The sequence below is a fragment of the Tachypleus tridentatus genome, chromosome 8, assembly GCF_004210375.1.
Source record: "Tachypleus tridentatus isolate NWPU-2018 chromosome 8, ASM421037v1, whole genome shotgun sequence".
Classification (NCBI taxonomy): Eukaryota; Metazoa; Arthropoda; class Merostomata; order Xiphosura; family Limulidae; genus Tachypleus; species Tachypleus tridentatus.
The window spans coordinates 109,622,660-109,642,641 of NC_134832.1; the positions used below are offsets into that span (position 1 = coordinate 109,622,660).

At 30.6% G+C, this 19,982-nt stretch overlaps 1 protein-coding gene across 2 annotated transcripts in view; it reads left to right on the forward strand.

Moving 5' to 3' along the window:
* Positions 1-3,571, forward strand: part of LOC143223197 (cell adhesion molecule Dscam1-like) — a 71,861-nt gene extending 68,290 nt beyond the window's left edge. The window contains exons 25-26 of one of the 2 annotated variants that reach the window (XM_076450796.1): positions 581-670; positions 3,354-3,571. In XM_076450796.1, coding sequence (XP_076306911.1) covers positions 581-670; positions 3,354-3,360 — 97 coding nt within the window. In that variant the 3' untranslated portion in view covers positions 3,361-3,571. Of the gene's footprint in view, positions 1-580; positions 832-3,353 lie in introns of those variants that run through there. The other variant, XM_076450795.1, reaches the window with a different exon arrangement.
* Positions 3,572-19,982: the final 16,411 nt, after the last annotated feature.

Consider the following 19,982-nt stretch of genomic DNA (forward strand, 5'->3'; position numbering starts at 1 on the left):
TGTATTTGTGCAGGGTCCTCGTAAGTGTTCTGTTTTAGAGGATGAATGAAAACACAATAACGAGTAAGAAATGCTTACTGACGTCACGATAGTATAACTGCAACGCTTTGGATCCCTTATGTGACTTTGTTTAGTGTCCACTGACTGCCTGACAGACAACGCACTATTATAGTGGTGTGAGTGGTTAAAACAAGTGACTCTTCCAGGCGGCCTTCGGCCACCTTTCTAGTTAAAGGTAAAATTTAGTTTTATTCGGATACCTAAAAACAAGAAAGGTGTCATCATATATCCAGTATGGTACAAAAGTTTAATTTTAAATAGAGAATTAGACAGCTTTCTTTTTAACTATGTTTATATATAACAGAAGAGTTATATATAATAACTTTCGACGATTCACATTTCATATTTAATGATAAGGTCTATGAACAGATTAACAGTGTTGCTATAGGATCTAATCTAGATCCTAGACAGGCTACTTTATTTTTATGTGACTAATTTGGGATAATATTGAATAATTTATGATGTTTCGCTTCTAAGTGTCATTTTTAAAAATTCTATTTCATGTTGCTTTTATGCACAGGTTTTCAGATGGCAGAATTGGTGACAATAGTCAACAGAAAATAGATACGGGAGATGAAAGATGCGATTTCTCTGATGCTGAGTGTGATAGGTATTGGTCTAGAGTATATCTTGGGCAGGAATCGTGACTGTCAAATTACGATTTTGTGGTGATGAACAAATATATTAATTGTTGATCCAAAGTCCAGCTTAAACAGAATCTGTGAACGTAAAATTAGAGTCTCAAATATAATTGTTATATATACATACATATATATGTCATTTTGTTTTATCTTTTAGTTTGCTAAATTATATATCTTTTGTAATACTTTCTTAATATTTTTCTTAGAATTATAAACTCTTGTTAAATCAATCAATGATCCTTTAAACACTTTCAAATTGTAACTGTAATTGCAATCATAGGAACGCTTCATTTTTCACTAGCTTTTCACAAACGAATGTTTTTTTTCTGTTATACGTTTTCTTTCGTATTATTGAATATTTCAATGAAATTTGCTTTAAAAAAGGATAAGTAGTGATTTACTGGAGGTTTAATTAATGTTTCTTTGTACTTCTAAAACCATGTGCTTATTACATGTGGAATAATATTCTTAATCAGAATTGTTTGTGGCATATATAAAAAACACACATTCTAGAAAACATAGTATTAATAGGGCTTAAACATTTATCTGTTGCGAAATCCAATAATGCACATTTCATTTAAAGTTTAAAAATTAAGGTGATGAAACAAAATAAAATTATTTTTATGGAATATTTTTCATTTATTGAATTACCCCTGTTCTTTGATTAGTTTCTAAAATTTATTATAAAAACAAAGCGAAATATTTCCTATTAATGAAATTTATAAAAATACTTTAAAAATTGTTTCAAATCACGCTGCACATTGAGTTATTTATTGTATGCATCTGTTGCGGAGATCAAACTCACCAGGTGGCCACGATCGTATAGAGTATTGTCCTAGTCTTTCATGTTTTTTTGGCTCTGTTTTATTACGCGGGTTAGAAAAAAATGAGTTTAAGAAAGATAGCTTTGGTAAAAATGGGGTATGGTGACCATATTAACATTGGACGCTGTACTCACAAATTAAATTACGAAAACAGGAAATGTGTTAAAATGAGCCCTCGTTTATTGTAAATAATATATACATATATAGTTAAAACAAAGATTGTGCATATATAATTCTTAGATATTGAAAACATGAGTTTTTTGTGTCTGGGGGGACAGTATTCGCTTGCAAGATCCGATAAAACCGACACCTAACATGGGGTTGGAGCAGAAGAGCATATGTACAAGTGTGGGGTATAAATTCCCCACAAATTTAAAATACTTTAAATTACTAGAAGTGTTTCTTTTTGCATATTCGCCTGTTCATAAATCCCCATCTTTTTATAAACTCGACAAGTAATATTTTCTGAAATAGCTACTTTGTAAGCAAAAGAATTTTTAGGTGCTGACTTTAAATCAACATTTTTCAAACACAAAAAAACTGACATCACACTTTGACTATTGATATCCTTCTTATCCCCCAGTGTGTTTGTGAAAGGGGCCACATCATAATTCATGATATTCAGGGGTGGCTGTTTTATCGAAAGTGAGTCTTGCATCAGATTCCCTTATTACTGATCTGTAATGTTTTATTTAAATAGTGAAAATATATCCATCCTGAAAAATACATAGAATGAAAATATTAAATGTTACTTTTACAAATTTCTCTTGTCATTTTAGCGTTTATAGTTATAATTATGAAAGGCACATGATTTATAAGCAAAACGGGATATTTATCTGATTGTATTCATTTTCCAGTGAGATATTTATATTAAAGTTTCGTTATTATATTCTAACATTTTCAAAGAAATATATTATACGTTTTAGAAAATATTCCTTGTGTATAGTTTGAAAATGTTAGCGCTTTAAATGTGAAAAAAAAACTTGAGTTAACTATTCTCTTGCGATCAAATCTTTGTAAATATGCTAAAAATTTATCGGAATTTTTTTTCTTTACATGGAATAATTTACTTGTAATGTTTTAAATTTTCAAAATATAAGAAAATGGATATTATTCAAGCTCAAACAACCTTAAACACACAACTTGTTTATTATATATTTATATTTTTCCGAAAATATAATTTGAATGAACTAACAATAATCTGAAAATATTCCAAAGATATGGTAAATTAAATGAAGATAAGAACTGTAAATGATTACATCAAAACTAAAAATATAGGAACTATTTCATCATTTGTTAACAGACATCAAACAAAATTATTTGTTCTTATTAAACAATATCTAATATTGAGTGTTTAGTTAGTAAATTGTTTCGAGTATTTTATTTTACTTTTAGCATGATTATGAGAATGTAGAAAAAAACACGTTGTTAAGTAGGCTGACTGTAACAATACGGATTTCAAAAAGTGTAAATTTCTGACAGGAACGTTATCATATTTTTTTCTTACAAAAAATACTTATCTTCCATATTTTTCTTTTCATTTATTTAGCAAATATAGTAAAAATAATATTGTTTTCATTATGGGACTAGAAATTATCCGATTCTGTGTTTTGAATGGAATAAAGATAATTGAAAGTAATAAGGCTGAGGTTTTTGTAATCTACATATATTTAACAAATAAATATACTGTCAGGATTGTTCATTGAAAAATAATCTGTATTAAGAATTAAATAAATAATTAAATATAAGATTTAATTTTGTTAATATGCACCATTTAATTATATAGACTGAAAAAAAATCAAGAATTTTATGCGTATTTCTTCTACAGATACTAGCTTACAGTGAACTATTTGGAAATAATTGGTTCCTGTGTAATTTTTCACCTTCTACGAGAAGAAATCTGAATGAACTTTTGTATGTGTGCAAATGCGTGAAATAAACCAACATCAATACAATTTCCTTCAGAGGATGTTATTTGTCTCTTTAAAGTATGATCTTGGACAATTAAATATCGTGTATTCTTCATGCTTTTGATGTGCATTCTATGTCAATAAATTCATTATTTTTATAACATGTCTCACTGAAATTATTGTTTTATTTATAATACTAAATTTGATATTTAATTGAAATAAAGCCTCATTAAATATTTGACGAATAGATAGCTAAAGTGAATTTCTTTAGTTGTTAAAATTATATCTCAATTAGATTTTTCTTTTGCTATTAAACGCAAAGCTACAAAATAAGCTAGCTATGCTCTGCCCACAGCGGGTATCGAAATGCTGTTTTCAGTCTTATAAGCTCCCATACTTATCGCTGAACTATGAGGGGTATTAGTGATCAAGAAAAGAGTTGATTCAGTGTCCTGTAATTATGATTTCTTTCACATTTGATCATTTTTTATTTTGTGCGTTTGTAACTAAGAAAACTATCTGTTATTTAGGAACTATTCTCAAAATTTTATCATAATTATTTTTATTCGTTTTTGGTGATTTTATTAATTCATTTCTTATAATTAAATGGGGCTTTTACACTGAAAACATTTCTAATATAACTTTAGGATATTCTCTCATTTCCCCCCAGTAAAACTTTGTTTATATTTCTGCTAATGTGTAGGCTCAGTTAGACACATGGCTCTTATGTTCTTATATTTTCAATGTTCATCCAGTTGTGAGTGTATAGTTGTGAAGTATGTTAATGCATATAATTTGTAACACTGTTAAAAACACCAAGCAGAAGACAAAGAAAAAATAAAATATTTACCTGATGTTTTAAAAAGGTTATGTGTAAACAAAGTCTAGCTAACTTCATGATAATGTCACTTCTATTCAAGTTGAAAAACAAAACACAACAAAATAACAAAACGAAAAGTAAAGGTTTGTTTCATACACATTAGAAACTATATATTTTACATTAACGAACCTAATTTAACATTAATTTTTATTAGACTCCGAGCTATATTATCTTCTACTGGTAGATTGTCAGAACAACTCAGCATAAAAAAAGGTAATAAGTTATTTTTGACTCCATACAGTAGACCCAAGTTTCCTTTGTAAAGTGTTTAAAGTCTAAAATAAACGTTAAAGTCTAAAAAGACGTTAAAGCTAATTGCTTTCGAAAAACTTAGCAGTATAAGGTATGACCATATATTGCATAAAGCTACAAGATAAATGTGAATGCAACTCTCACGCACTACTTATGAGTTAATATTAAATAAATAATAACAAAGTTTTATGAATAATTAACCGTGGTTATGAGTAGCTTATGATTATGTTGAGTACAAGTCGTACTAGTCCTGAATAACACAAACTCATTGTACTTAATGCTAAAAGTATAAAAACAACTTTTATGGCTATGTTCAGACATTTGACATTATTCTAAATAAACGGGGCCCGGCATGATCAGGTGCTTAGAGAGCTTGTCTCGCAATCTGATGGTCACAGGTTCGAATCCCTGTCATACAAAATATACTCGCCCTTTCAGCCGTGGGAACATTATAACGTGACTTCGTTGGTAATGAGTAGTCCAAGAGTTGGCGGTAGATGGTGATGACTAGCTTCCTTCCCTCTAGTCTTACATTGGTGAATTAGGGACGGCTAACGCAAATAGCTCTCGTGTAGCTTTGCACGAAATTCGAAAACAAGCAAAGCGAGAAATAATCATACCAAACTGTAGAACATGTATGAAGCATGTTCTAGAAAAGCTAATTGTAAAATACATGAAAAAAATGATATGCGAAATAAAAGAATAAAAACAAACTTTCATTTAGGCTGAAAATGATAGTAGAAAGATTTGCATCTAAAACGATATTTTTGGCTAGCTTAATTATTTGAACAAAACAAAGCCAATAAAGAAGTTTCGAATTATGACTGTTGTTTAAAGATGACGATTTCTATGAAACAACTTTCATGAAGGTGATCAATCACACTCAAAATACGAAGCATAATATAAGAGCTACTACAGCCGATAATAAGATGGTATAAAAAACAATTCCCTATTTTACATATATTTAGAGGTAGGGCCTAGCTGATTATACTTGAAGTAATATAAATTTATATTTAAAGGAACCACAGTAATCTAAGGTGATTGGTTAGTATTAAAAATGTAAAGAAAGATTTAAAAAACATTAACAAATTTTAAATTTATATCACCAACTCAGATGTCGTTCTTTCACAAATTCAACATACGGACAAAAAGAAGTTAATTGATGAAGATGATTGTGTGGAGGTGGAGATATAATTTAGTAACTATGGAAAAGAGAAAACATATGCTGAATTAGTTATTAGATTTGACTAAAGGTGATGAACTGTTGAGTAACACATAGAATAAGAAAACACAAACACTCCCCTGTAACTCCTAAAATAACTACCAAATCAAGTATGAATGTATACCATTCTCAACTCATTAATACAAAGTAAAATAAATATTTAAAAATATATAAATACAGCAGAAAAGTGTGCTGTTCTAAATTCTCCTATTTTCGCTGCAAACCTAGTCAACTTTAGGTCCTGTTGTCTTTAATGCGTATGAAAGCCCGGTTAATTACATTGTGTGTTCATGTGTTGTTTTTTAAATAAAGTTAGGGGATCATTAGCAACCCAAAAGTTAACTTGCCATTCAACAAAATAAAAGAAGAATGACTACATTAAAAAATGGCATCTTTTCGTGACTGTTTGACTTTATGCTAAATTCATACAACATTATGAGAAGATCTTTTGTGGCTTATTGTTATTAAAACAGAAAAAAACCAGCAAGATATTTTCAATGAATTTTACGTCAGTGTTATATCTAAATATATCAAGAATTGTTCTAGAATCAGATGGCGTAATATTTATTAGTTAGGTTCTGTAATAAAAACAACCAAAATACATTACTTATGATAAGATATTAATTAAACGATTAAAATATAATACTGAAATCTAGATTTAAGAAACTATTTTTGTTATGGTAAGCTAGTATTTAAATAAGAATACTTGGATATGAGGTATCCTGGATATTTGACTCACCAAGTGGAGGACGCCATCTTGGGTCAGAGGTCAGATCAAAGTTAATATTGTCTATTTTGACAAGATTATTACATGTGTGGGAAAAAATTAAAACGAATCAATATACATAATGATATCATGTTGTATTAGAGGAAATTTTTCAATGATTTTGAACAAGACCGTTATGGAATTTTCAAAATAATTATTATATTTATGAAATCATACTGCGTTTTTCTAGCTAACAAATTAAGATATTCTTTAGCAGTAACATGTCAAAGAAGTTTGTCATATTCGCTGTATCTTTTCTTGGCGGCAAGTACGTTAAAGGAATCATATATAAGTGTTGTGAGTAAACAAATAATTATTAAAATTTATAATAATTAATAAAGTTTTAGTTTTAACATTTCTCTTTTATGAAAACGTTTCATTCTCAAAATTAAATATCAAGATAATAGAAAGTGTAAAAAAAGATTTCCTTGTGGGACAGCGGTAAATGTATGGATTTACTGAAGGAGACTGACATGGCCTGGTCATTAGGGCGCTCAATTTGCAATCTGAGGGTTGCGGTTTGTTGTTGTTATTTTTATAAAATTCTTAGCTTATTTAGTTTTAAGTAATAAAGAAATTAAGATGAGCTAAGAAGTTTTATTTTGTTTACTTTGCACTATTTCTGCTTCATCTGCGACCCAGTTTTCATTTTGAATTTTAAACTGAATACAGTTTTGTTTTGTTTTAGTTTAACATGACATCCGAATACATTAGATTTATATTAAGATTAACTTGAATTCTGATTAACTCTAGTTGTGTTAAGAGTGATTATGGCTTAACCTGAAGCAAAAATGTGCAACGAATACGGCTAAATGAATTTAGTTAAACATCAACTTATCAATAAGAAAGCCCCTTGACAGGTCAATGGCAAGTTTATGGACATAGCAAGCTAACATTCAGGGTTATATTGTTCATGCAAATAACCCTTTGTGTGGCTATGCACTAAGGAAATAACATTTAAAAGAAAATATATCTTTGGCTAGATATTAAGATTTCAAATAAGTTTAACATGGAATATTCAGTATAACAGTAATATTATTATTAACAGTAATATTATTCGTATCTTGTAAATAATATATCTTTACAAAGTTAATATTTAGGACAACTGTTTTTATTCTTTTTTTCTGTTTTCTTAAATTGCACATTAATCCTTTCGATATAACTAATAAATACTGCTAAAAATATTTCTAATTCTTCTTATGTCTGAGAATATTAATTGTTTTAGCCTGATTTTAGAGCAGAATTTTAACTTTAGAAGTTAAATTGATATTTTTACTTACTTTTTACATTGTAAATTTATCCAAGAAAACTATTTATAACGTCTTGTTATATTTATCACGTTTCGATCAGAATAAAAATTGTGACTTAAGCGAGACAGTAGTGGTTTACTTATAGTATAATAAAACAGTCAAATTTAGAAATTCAAAATATTTCTAAATCTCTTTATAAGAAAATATTGTTTCATGCCATTTCTTTCATGGTGCTGACAGTATAACCTGGGAAAATATATATTTACTGGATGCTTATCTGAAAAAATAATAAAAAAGTCTTTCTTGTCTAAAATTAATGATAAATTCCAAGCTCTAAAGTTTCCAAATTTTCATCTAGAAAGACGTACAAATCATATCGTAGTGATAGAGATAAATATATTGTATTTGAAGATAACATAACAACCTCTGCAATACCTGTTATAAGCTGTTAATTTTTAATCTAACGATGTTAATCTAGCAATGCACTGCTCCAGGATCATAGTGCGTAATAATAGAGAAATAAGTGTAATATCACTATACATATCATAATTGTTACAAATCGTCCATTTGTTTCTCAATGAATAAAATTAAATTACAGAAAATATAGTCACCGCTTTTGCCAATAGATGTCAGGAGCATTCATAGTGAATTAACCACATCTTAATTTGTTGAACGTAGTCTGCCAGATAGATAGATATACGATCCATTCCAATTGCAAATGTGACCTGAAAAACATCAGGGTATAATTATTCAGGGAGAGAGTTGACTGATATAAAAATATTGGCATTATATAGTGATTTTATTTAATATGCTCATATGTTTTACCGTTAAAATATGTTAATTGCCGATAACGTGTCTCTCAACCCAAAGTTCTTCTTGAAGGTAAAAAATATATAATAAAAAGAAATTTTGCTAAGAAAATATAGTACCTGTTTCAATACATAATAAGATAAATTTGTTGCTCTGTTATGACTGCAAGTCTAGCATTGAAATCATGCACTAAATATACTGCCGATATATTTAATAGAAAATTCGACCCAATGGTCCAAAGATAACCACTAGGCCTTAAACTGATATAATTCCAGGTTCTATTCCTGTGGCATAGATATTCTATTTTACACCTTTATATTCAACAAGAAAGGGTACCCCGCTAGTACAGCGGTATGTCTCCGGATTTACTGGGTTATAATCAGGGGTTCGGTTACCTTTGGTGGACTCAGCAGATACCCCGATGTGGCTGTACTATAAGAAAACACACCCATTCAACAAGAAAGGAGATTTATTAAACATTTTAGGACAAGAGGTTTCCAGCCAAACTAATCTTTACAACAATATAAACATAATACAGTAAATATGTGTCCAGTTTTCTCGTCACCAGGTTTTACACTTTTTTTTTTACTGCCTGTTTGAAGATGTTAATACAGTTCCAGTTGTGTTTTATTGACAGAATGAACCACTTGACATAACTGTTGGCTTTAAGGGGATAATACAACAAATATTTATTAATGGTTTAATTATACTCTCAGTAACAGTTCTTCAGTATTAGGCTATAGACTATTGAGTTACGGATTCAGATTTCTAATGGCTATTTTGTTCTCTTTAGTTCGTAATAAATGATCATTTTCTGCGGTTCCAATAATTTGAAACCGCTCTATAGCTACAGTACTGTCACTGATAACGACGCTTCTTTACTCTATCTTCTTGTAATTGACTCTATATTTACTCTAGAACACTCAAATTATTTATACATGCAGATGACCTTCGATCGGTTTGGTTTGCAAATCTTGTCTTTAAACCTAAAACTGTTGCTTATTTGGAAGATGGGATTAGTTTATTTTGAATTTCGCGCAAAGCTTCACAAGGGCTATCTGCGCTAGCCGTCCCTAATTTAGCAGTGTAAGACAAGTCATTACCACTCACCACCAACTCTTAAACCACTCTTTTACTAACAAATAGTGGGATTGACCGTCATATTATAACGCCGCCACGGCTGAAAAGGCGAGCATGTTTAGTGCGATAGAGATTCGAACCCGTGACCCTCGGATTACGAATCGAGTGCCTTAAACACCTGGCCATGTCGGGTCTAGAAGTTGGGTTTAAAAATGACTTGAAGAATTTGTTTTGGTACATTATATACTTCTTCGTTAGTGTTGGAAGCTTTATTGATATACTCCTTAATCACTCTACTTAACACGTGTGTTTTAAAGCCATTCTTACTTGACATTTAACGCTATTTATCTCTTTTTAATCGCTTCTATATTACTATGAGTTCTACATTATCAAAATGACTTGATAATCAAATTGTCCAGAAATGGTATATAAATCTTGAGATTTAAGAATTTTGGTATTAGTTCATATAGTTTACATTTATTCAAAAATTAAAGTTAGGTTACATTTACATTTAATTTGTTATAGTTTGTTTTTTTACAACTTTATAGTAATTAAGCTTAGTTTACTGCGATATGTGGAAGCATCAAACATTCTGCTTGTTTGTAGTAACCATCCAGTATCTATTGAACAATTATTTATTGCTAATTAGAAAAACATTGGCCATTAGAAATCTAAATCTAGAACTATAGAGATGGTACCGGAGTTTTAGCTTACCGGTGACTCGGTGATAAGTCTCTGGACTTACACTGCTAAAATCCGTAATTCGATTCCTGTGCTGAACACAGAAGATAATCCAACACTAAGACAAATTCTTGTTGTCAATGTTTTGTTGCAAAATTTAATAAAACCTCCAAATAGAACTTGTCAGGAATTTATTTTCAAAATAAGCTACGTTAAAATATTCATAATCTGTGTTTTTATTGTTACGTTAGTTGAAGCTTGAGGCTCATAATCTGTGTGTTTACTGCTATTTTAGTGGAAGCTTGAGGCTCATAATCTGTGTGCCTGTTGTTATTTTAGTGGAAGCTTCAGGTTCATAACCTGTGTATTTATTGTCATTTTAGTGGAAGCTTGAGGCTCATAATCTGTGTGTTTATTGTTATTTCAGTGGAAGCTTCAGGTTCATAATCTCTGTATTTATTGCTAATTTGAGTGGTAATACAGATGTATAGTTTTATATCAAGATTGTACTACAGCTACACATTTACAGCCTAAATTATATTGACATGCGATAGAGTAGCAAAATATTTTAATCAGAGTTTTACTATTAAGTTGGACAGTAACATAAGATTTACAAAATCACTTTCGCTGATAGTTTTGTTTGAAATTAGAAATATTACAGTCTTTTATCTGGTTAAGAATAACTTAACATTTCTACTCTCACCAGCTAAGAGTATCTGTTAAGGAAACACAAATTATACAGAAGATACTATTATATCATGCTCAATTCCCTTGTATCTTTGGTATTTAATCCTTAATGATCTCATTAAGTGCTAATTAAGTATCGAGGTTTGCGAAGGTAATAACGAACTCATTTAGCTAATTAAATACTCGGTTCTTTAAATTCAAGACAATGTAGTCTACGAAAAGTAACAACGTGCACTTTTTCAGGGTCTGATGTACATTGGTGGATAATTTTCAGTAACTATATAAAAAAATTACGATAATCGAGCTAGAGAACCGTGGGTGGTGGATGGATACACACAAACATTTATGGTGTGTGGACTTTTCCCTGGTTGAATAGTATGAATAATCTTTTAGTTAGGCACTATGGTTTAGATTTCTCTCACGCTGGGTTAACCGTAACACTTGTTATTATTTCCGCAATTCAATTATGATGCGTAGTATTGATCCACTTGCAATATCTTTTGATGTATTGTGCAGAATATCTTTCGGAAAAGGATCTAAATCTCAGGCAGATACTTAACATTGAAAACAATTGAAAGAGAAAAATAGTAATGGTATAATGCGCAGCAATTTAGGTTCAGACTTTATCTGCCTTAGAAACATTGTGCATCTTGTTACGTATTACAATTTTAAATAGCCTAAAACTAAGTTAAATGGTTATTTAAATTTAGAAGTTAATTAACTGTCAATATGTATCAAACTTATGATATTTGCCAACAAAATTGATACACACAATTTTCTTTCTTAAAATAAATATATTTTAGTATACAAACAATAATACAATTTATAATAATAGTTATTAGAAATGGTAAATACAAATTAATGGTTTATATACAAACGTTTTACAAACTTACAAATAATATTAAGTTGTTCTATTTGATCTGGAAATGAATATTTTATCGAAGGCTCACGATGAGTGAATTAATTTTGAGTTAATACAGGTACAATTTACATGACGGGGAACTAGTTAGATCTGCGTTTTTTGTTTTATTTTGTTTTCGCAGGTCACAGGGTCAACAAGAATATACATTTCTTCTCAAACAGTGTTTCAACAGTAAAATAATTTTAGTACATATATCCTACTATTTAGTAAAATCATTTTTACTCGTTATTCCCTAAGTTGCTGAGCTAGTGAAGAGTTGTTGTTGTTCCTTTTGCTGCTGTTTTTATGCTCAAGTTTGTATAAAACGTTACAAACTTTGTGTAATTAAAATTTGTTTGTTATTGGTTTTGTTGTATTTCATAACGTATACCTAGGATATCTTTTGTTATGATCGTGTTACATTTGCTTTCTTTTATTATGGTTATCCACTTTATTTACGTTTTACTCATTTCTGTCAAGAGGTGATTCATAATGCAAGTATAAAAAACTACTGTTGTTATTATGATTAATAACACGTAGATCTAGATTTACGCTTAGTATGTTACTCGCTGGATATGACTCTCTTCCATCGCCTCTCTTGGATATTCGTTCACTCTGTTAGGTTTCCAAGTCTTTGAACCCCTGTATTTTATATTTCTACGCCAAACTTTCTTTTTGGCCTTTCACACCTATTTCAGTAAGTAAGTGGTATCGTAATATCCATACTGGCTGATCAACAAACGGAGTTGCTCACTCCGAACATTTTCTAACGTGTTAGAGATTGACTAAAAGCTGGCTGTTTCTTCACGTGTCTTAAATTCAGCTAATGTTATTTAGATCCAATTTTACAAAGCTGTATTGCATTTTGATGCTTAATCAACTGAACCACCAGGATTTTGATCTTTATTATAAGATAATCCTCATTATGACCGCTTCGGTATCTTTTCCAGTAAAACATTACAATATATACAGCTTATCACTGTACTAAACATAATCAGTAAATCAAATAGATTAAAAAGGTATATAGCCACACATCTCGAAGTCACCATTCACTTCGATTATCCTTAAACCGACTAGGTAATCACACATCAATAAACCCTGAGTCAAATATATAATCACATGTCACATAGCAACAAACCCTGAACCAAATATGTAATCACGTTAGACAACAACAAATTCTGAACCCAATATGTAATCCCGTTACATAACAACAAACTCTGAGCCAAATACGTAATCACGTTACATAGTAACAAATTCTGAGGCAAATATGTAATCACACTCGTCACACAGCAACAAACCATGAACCAAATATGTAATCACATTACACAACAACAAACTCTGAGCCAAATATGTACACAGACAGTATGATTTCCAATCTATGGAGTCCAGATAGCCGCAAAGAATGTGATATTCATCAATAAGTTGAACCTTTATATAAAGAACTATGAACCTAAACAGTCATAAATTATATTGTAATTAGTATTCTAATGCTTTACCAGCTGAACTACCAAAAATACTAACATTCACCATTACTGATCGTCGTAATATGATGGAAATGAACAAAACACCTATAACTCGAGCACTTTCGAAAAGTGGACTTTCTTCTTTAGAAGTAAATGGCCTTAAACCTACATGTTTCCCTAACATCATGAACATCGTAATATGACGATATTATAGCTCATTTAAGTTTAAAATATTATTTTATTGATAAGTAAAATGTGTGTGTTGTATCCAACTTCTCAGATTATTTATTGTCATTGGATAACGGAAATCAAACAAAAGAAAATCAGATTTCGAACATTTAATAGCAAGACCACTTTTACAGTTTCAAGTTATGAAAAATGTCGCAGAAAAGTAAGAGTTAAGAAACTTGTCACGGTTTAGTTCTTTAGGTAGTGTGCTGCAACTGAAGAATGATCACATTTAGGTAGTGTGCTGCAACTGAAGAATGATCAATTTTAATAAATTTAGGTAACAACCATGTGTAAAGCCTTTCTAATTTCATAAGAATTTTTTTATATTTATATAGTGATATATATATGTATTATAATATATTCATATAGTAATATATTTATATTGTAATATATTTATATTGATATAAATGTGATAATTACATCATACTTAATTAAACGATTTTGAAAGTGTAAATCATGAATTAATACAATTACATTTTAACATTCAGATCTCAGAGATAGTATGCTGCTACCGAAAGTTGATCACTTTTAGGATATTAATGAAACGACCATTTCCAACGCAAAATAGTTAGTTAATAAAGATGAGTTCAAATGAAGCATTTATGATTCATAAAATATATACATTTCCTGAAGCTAATGGGGAAAAAGATCAAATTGGGGAACACTAGCATCCAGAGAGAGACTTTCAACAAACTGTACTTTATTCGTGATAATCAAACTGCAGAGTTCTGTAACAGCCAAGAACCAATGAACACAGATGTCAGTGGCAAAACCTTAGCAACAAATAAACATTGTTTTCTTTGTGTTTTGTTTCTCTTTATCTTCTGAAAATATTATATTTCGTATCTTATAAGAAACACGTTTTTAACCATATTACAAATAAAATCTGATCTAGAACTAATATATTCTCTGCAGTTGAAAATTGCATATTATCATACGTTGTATTATCACTATTTATCGAACTTCAACGTTCAGATTTTAAAATACACTTTATTTTTCCCTCATATTACTGGTTGGTACATTATACAAAACCCTTTCTAATTTAAAAAAAAAATCTTCATCTTAAGTTTTCCTATTTTACATTTAAGATATTTCAAATATCATCTTTTTTGGTATATTCGGCGAAGATGTAAATTATACAGATATTGATTCATAGCGGTGGTTTAAACAAAATGAACAATTTTCTTGAACGTGGTAAACAAATTTTGAGGAAATAAACTAGAAATAAATTTTACAACAATAAATGGTTATCCAGAGACATATAATATTTATGAAGATCACTTTATTATTCAACAATATTGTTAGTTTACATATTAAAATAGTCACGATGATAAGAAAACTGTTTTCACAGAGCTTACAAAACATCATTCTAGTGCAGATGCTCTACCTAGTAACATTCATCCTAGTTGTTTTTATAAACTTAAGTATGAGAAAGTTAATACAATTTCTGTGATACTACTCAGTGACTCGTGGTATAAATGTTTTGTTTTCCTTGAGCGGTATAAACATATATATATATATGTTAAAACAGCATATAGCCTATGAATCTGGAACATCTTCATACGACCACAAGTGAAAAAGTATATACATGTATGTATTAACTTTTAGTACAAAGTTCAATTAAATTTATTATAAGTCACTTGGCAGTCATATAAACTTATCCACAGGTTAAAATTTTATTTTCACACATATACAGAAAAATATTTATAAGACACATCTGTATCTTTTTCTTTTTCACTGAAGTTCTTTATGGAATATTAATATTTAATTTATTCTATAAAATATGCTGTATTTCAATTTCGGAAATTGCCCCAGGAGATGAAGCAAGAAGACAAATTGATTTGAACATTAAATATTCGTAAAAATTCCAGCAAAGGGAAAGTGTAAGTCAGTTTAAATGTGAAAAGGTAATATATACATGGACTGTTAACGGAAGGGAATGTTACATTGTGAAAAAGAACAGGTATAAGATTAGGCTTGTTTCAGACAGTTTCACAGTTTATGACCAAAACAATATTCCTGTATACTACTCAGCAAATAGGGCACTATGGTTTGATCTGAGCTTCCGTTGGTAGTGATGGCAACACAAAATAGTAAAGACAACCATTTTTCATTTCTATACTATCATAAAAAAACAAAACAAACTTTGAGCTTGTTGCTATTGTTGATTGTATTTTTTTCATTGGTGGTAAGTCTCCAATAAATTCATAATTTATTCATCATGAGAAGCAAGAAAAATATATTTTAAATTTGTGTATATTGGCCAAACATCACTTGTTTTACAACATAACATATAATTGAACCCTTTTTATACGACTTTTATCAAAACATGAATAAACAATATTAGCAGCTGTTTACATAGAATAATTAGCGTTCAAAGGTATTTATTTTAAAGGCTCTTTCGCTTGTTAGTTTTTGATATCAACTGCAATTACTGCTATGGAGTGCAATTAATTGTTCACCTCTGCTTTATATCTTGCTCGTTCGATTGAAGTTCATAAGACTTGGTGTAGGAAGACAAAGAAAAATAACAAACCAAATAAGAACGAGAAAGACTAGAATGATCTTAAGCACACAGACTGCCCAGAACTAGTTTAACGAAGCCAATAAACCATCGACATAATCATGATGTTTGTAAAGTAAATTGTACGTGCCCAAGTATACAGTGACATTTATATAAATTAGGTAGCCCCCTAACGGTGCAGTTTCATTGTTCGTTAAAGAAGCTGCACGTGACCAAGATTATTGGTGGACCAAACTAAACTTTGATATTTTCTATATTGATGTTACGTTTTCTTTCTTTATTTTAATGAGGATACTAGATATCAATTAAACATTCATGTAGTCAACTACAGAAAAACCGACAGTTGAATGTTATTCCACTTTAGCATATCTTTATATTCCAAGTTAAAAATTTTGTATTTACTGTAAGTCACAACTAAGCTTATGTAACAAATTTAGTTTGTGAAATATTTCAAAGTCTAATAAATTCACTGCATTAATGTTTCACTGTACAGATGATTTAGTACGTTATGTTAAAACAATTTTGGAAACTCACCACGTCACCACAGTCTATGTCGCAATGTCCTTTTTGATGATCGTGCATCTTGACAATAGCCCCAAACTTATTTTTCATTGTAAAAATAACCGTACTCAAAGCATATCATTTATTCATGGTTGCATTTCGTAATCTATATACAGGATGACGGTTTCGCAGCGAACGTTTTAACAGTCTGATCACACAGAAATCTAAAGGTGACAAGTCTGGCAACTTGATCTGTACGTTTCCGTATGGTAGTACATGAGTGGTCGATTCATTCTCCAGTTGCTTTATATTCGTGATAACTGAACAGTTGATATGACTAGAAGCCTAATCTTGGTAAGCCACACATATTTCCGTGTTGCATAAAGAGTCCAGAACAATGGTCTGATAGTAAGTTTGGTTTACACTGATTTTTGTATCCACTATCCTGAGCTCTGTCTTGCCCCCTGGTGATGTATTTAATGATGATCATGAACCTCTTAGAAAACATTTTGCGACATGCCACATATGAATCTCTTTCACTTGTTTGTCTCGTCGAAAATGGCAGAGACATGGTAGAGTTATCAACGTGCACATTTCCCTTGTAGAGTATCATTATGATCTGCCATCTAATCCATACTACATACCACTCACACAATTTCTGCAGTTGGTCTTTTGGATACATCGTTAGCAGTTCTATACACATGACTTGTGTCAATTTTCCAGATAGAAGTACTTCTTTTATTATGTTATCCAGACCACATAAAGAGCTTTTCCATTGTGTTCATGAACTTCTGTCCGTTACAAGAGGTTATAATTTGTTTATCGTGACTGAGTATTCTTTTACATGGTTCTGATACCTCATGTTGATAAAGATTTGTGTCTAACACTATTTAGTACAAGAAATATTCCTTTCTGGGAATTTTCAAATCTCTGATTTTGTTCGTTTGTTTGTTGTTTAGCCCAAAGCAAAACAAAGGGCTACCTGTGCTCTGTTCCAACACAGGTATCAAAGTCAAAATTTGAGCGTTATAGACATTGAGACACCTGAAAATAAAACTTTGGTCTGAACACAACTTCATGAGCAGAGTTTGTGAACATTTTGAGGCTGTTACGTGCATTTCTGATGAGCGATAACTTTTCGATGGCTGACTTCCACTGCTACTTTACATCGGCTGTGATTATTACGAGACTTTTTGAATTGCATTTTCAAAATCGTTTTAAAATAAATTACTCAAAATTTTGTGTTTTATATGTTTAGTTCAGTCGGGTGTCAAGACTACTCTCCAAATTATTCTACCTGATATCAAACGTTAATAGAAAATAAAAATATATAATTAGTTATCTTGCTCAAAGTAAGTAATCAGTATGTATATAAATGACGTTTTTAAATATAAATAAACTGATTACCTCAGAGTTCAGTTTTAAATCATTTCATTTAAAGAGCACAGTTTTAACACTCTAGTTGTAGAATCTGTTTCAAACCTTTTGACCATAGGCCCACATTATGTTACACGCAAGATATTCATTTACAGCCAGGTTATCAGACAGACGGTTAACTTGAATAGTTTGGAGTATAATTTTAAACAGTTATTTGAACCTGTTATTACAAGTTGCGTCCGTAAACATTTGCTTGTTTAAAAATTTCCAGCAAAAGCCAGAGAAAGGTTGTATAACTGCTCCTGGTGTTGAACATATAAGTTCAGGAACTACCTTGTGATTAGCACCAACCCGTAACTCATAGGCTACGCTTGTCTGAACAAACAACTATAACTGTATAACTATTATGGCAATTTTACAGTCTCAAAGTTCTCAAGAAGCGAGCTTAAATCAGTTGACTTACAGTTTGTGCATGCTAACCCCCAGCCCACATTCGATCCAGTTGCAAAGATTATATAGTTTCTGTTGTTTTTTTACATCATAAAAGTTGATTAATTAAAGTGCGAGAAATGTATTGTTATAATCTATTCTCTTGAGTCCCATTTTATCTTTTAATTTAATTATCCAACCACTTTTTATTGTATAAGTTTGTTTTGTTTGTGTTTTTTTTAATTTCGTACAAAGCTATTCAAGGGCTATCTGCGCTAGCCGTCCCTAATTTAGCAGTGTAAGATTAGGCTTACATTATTTAAGAGGAAAGGCAGCTAGTCATCACCACCCACCGCCAACTCTTGAGCTGCTTTTTTACCAACGAATATTTGGATTGACTGTCACATTATAACGCCTCACGCCTGAAAGGGCAAGCATGTTTGGTGCGACCGGAATTCGAACCCGCGCCCTTCAGATTACGAGTCGAACGCCTTAACCCACCTGGCCATGCCGGGCATTGCATAAGCAAAAATGTGTAAATTATTTATTTACTATAAATAGTCCATAACAACGATTTATGTCGAATGAAATTACTGATCATTGTGTGATTAGAATGAAATTCCATGAAAAATAATATACTTAAGAAAACCTTTATAGTTTCATTTAATCATGTTATATATGATTGAAAGAGCCTTATAGTTCTTAATATAAAGCTTAGGTCAAACAGAATAAAGCGAGTGACGTGAATTCCTAGCCTTTTATCGACACAATTTGATGCTTATTAAATACGTGTTTATGTTTTCTTATAGCAAAGTCATATCGGGCTATCTGCTGTGTCTACCGATGAGAATCGAACTCCTGATTTTAGTGTTTTAAATCCGAAGACTTACCGTTGTCTCAGCGGGGGACACTTATGATATAAAAAACACCAAATAATCGTATTTTATTTTTTACGGTTTAACTTGCGTAAAAGCTGTATATATATTTTTCAGGTACTTAAGAGAGCAATGCTAAATTATTTGATTTAGAAAGCATTAAGTCGTATGGGAATTAAACGTTGAAGAGTTATCACATTTACATAAGTAAAATCAACAACAGGAAATTAAATTGCCAAAATGAATACATTTACATCTTAAGTTTTCTGGTGACTTCAATTCTCTTTATTTGCTCTGACGCACTAAAGAACAAAAACGTAGACCTAGCGTTTTCTTATGACAACAATATTCCCTAAATAGCTACTGAATCTAGCAGTCGCGTATATTTTAAAGTGTCAATAAAATTCTTTGCCTTCTGCTTGTTTAGATGAACATCCAGTGAGATATTATTAATAGAACCAAACTGACCTAATTTGGAACCCAAGGAAGCGTCATATCAGATTTAGTTAAGTTCCATTCATAGCTATGTAAGTGGTGAAGTAATGGTGAAAAACACAAAATGCCCAAAAAAGTTGCAAAATACAAACTTTTAAACCACTAGTTTACTTGTATCTCCGC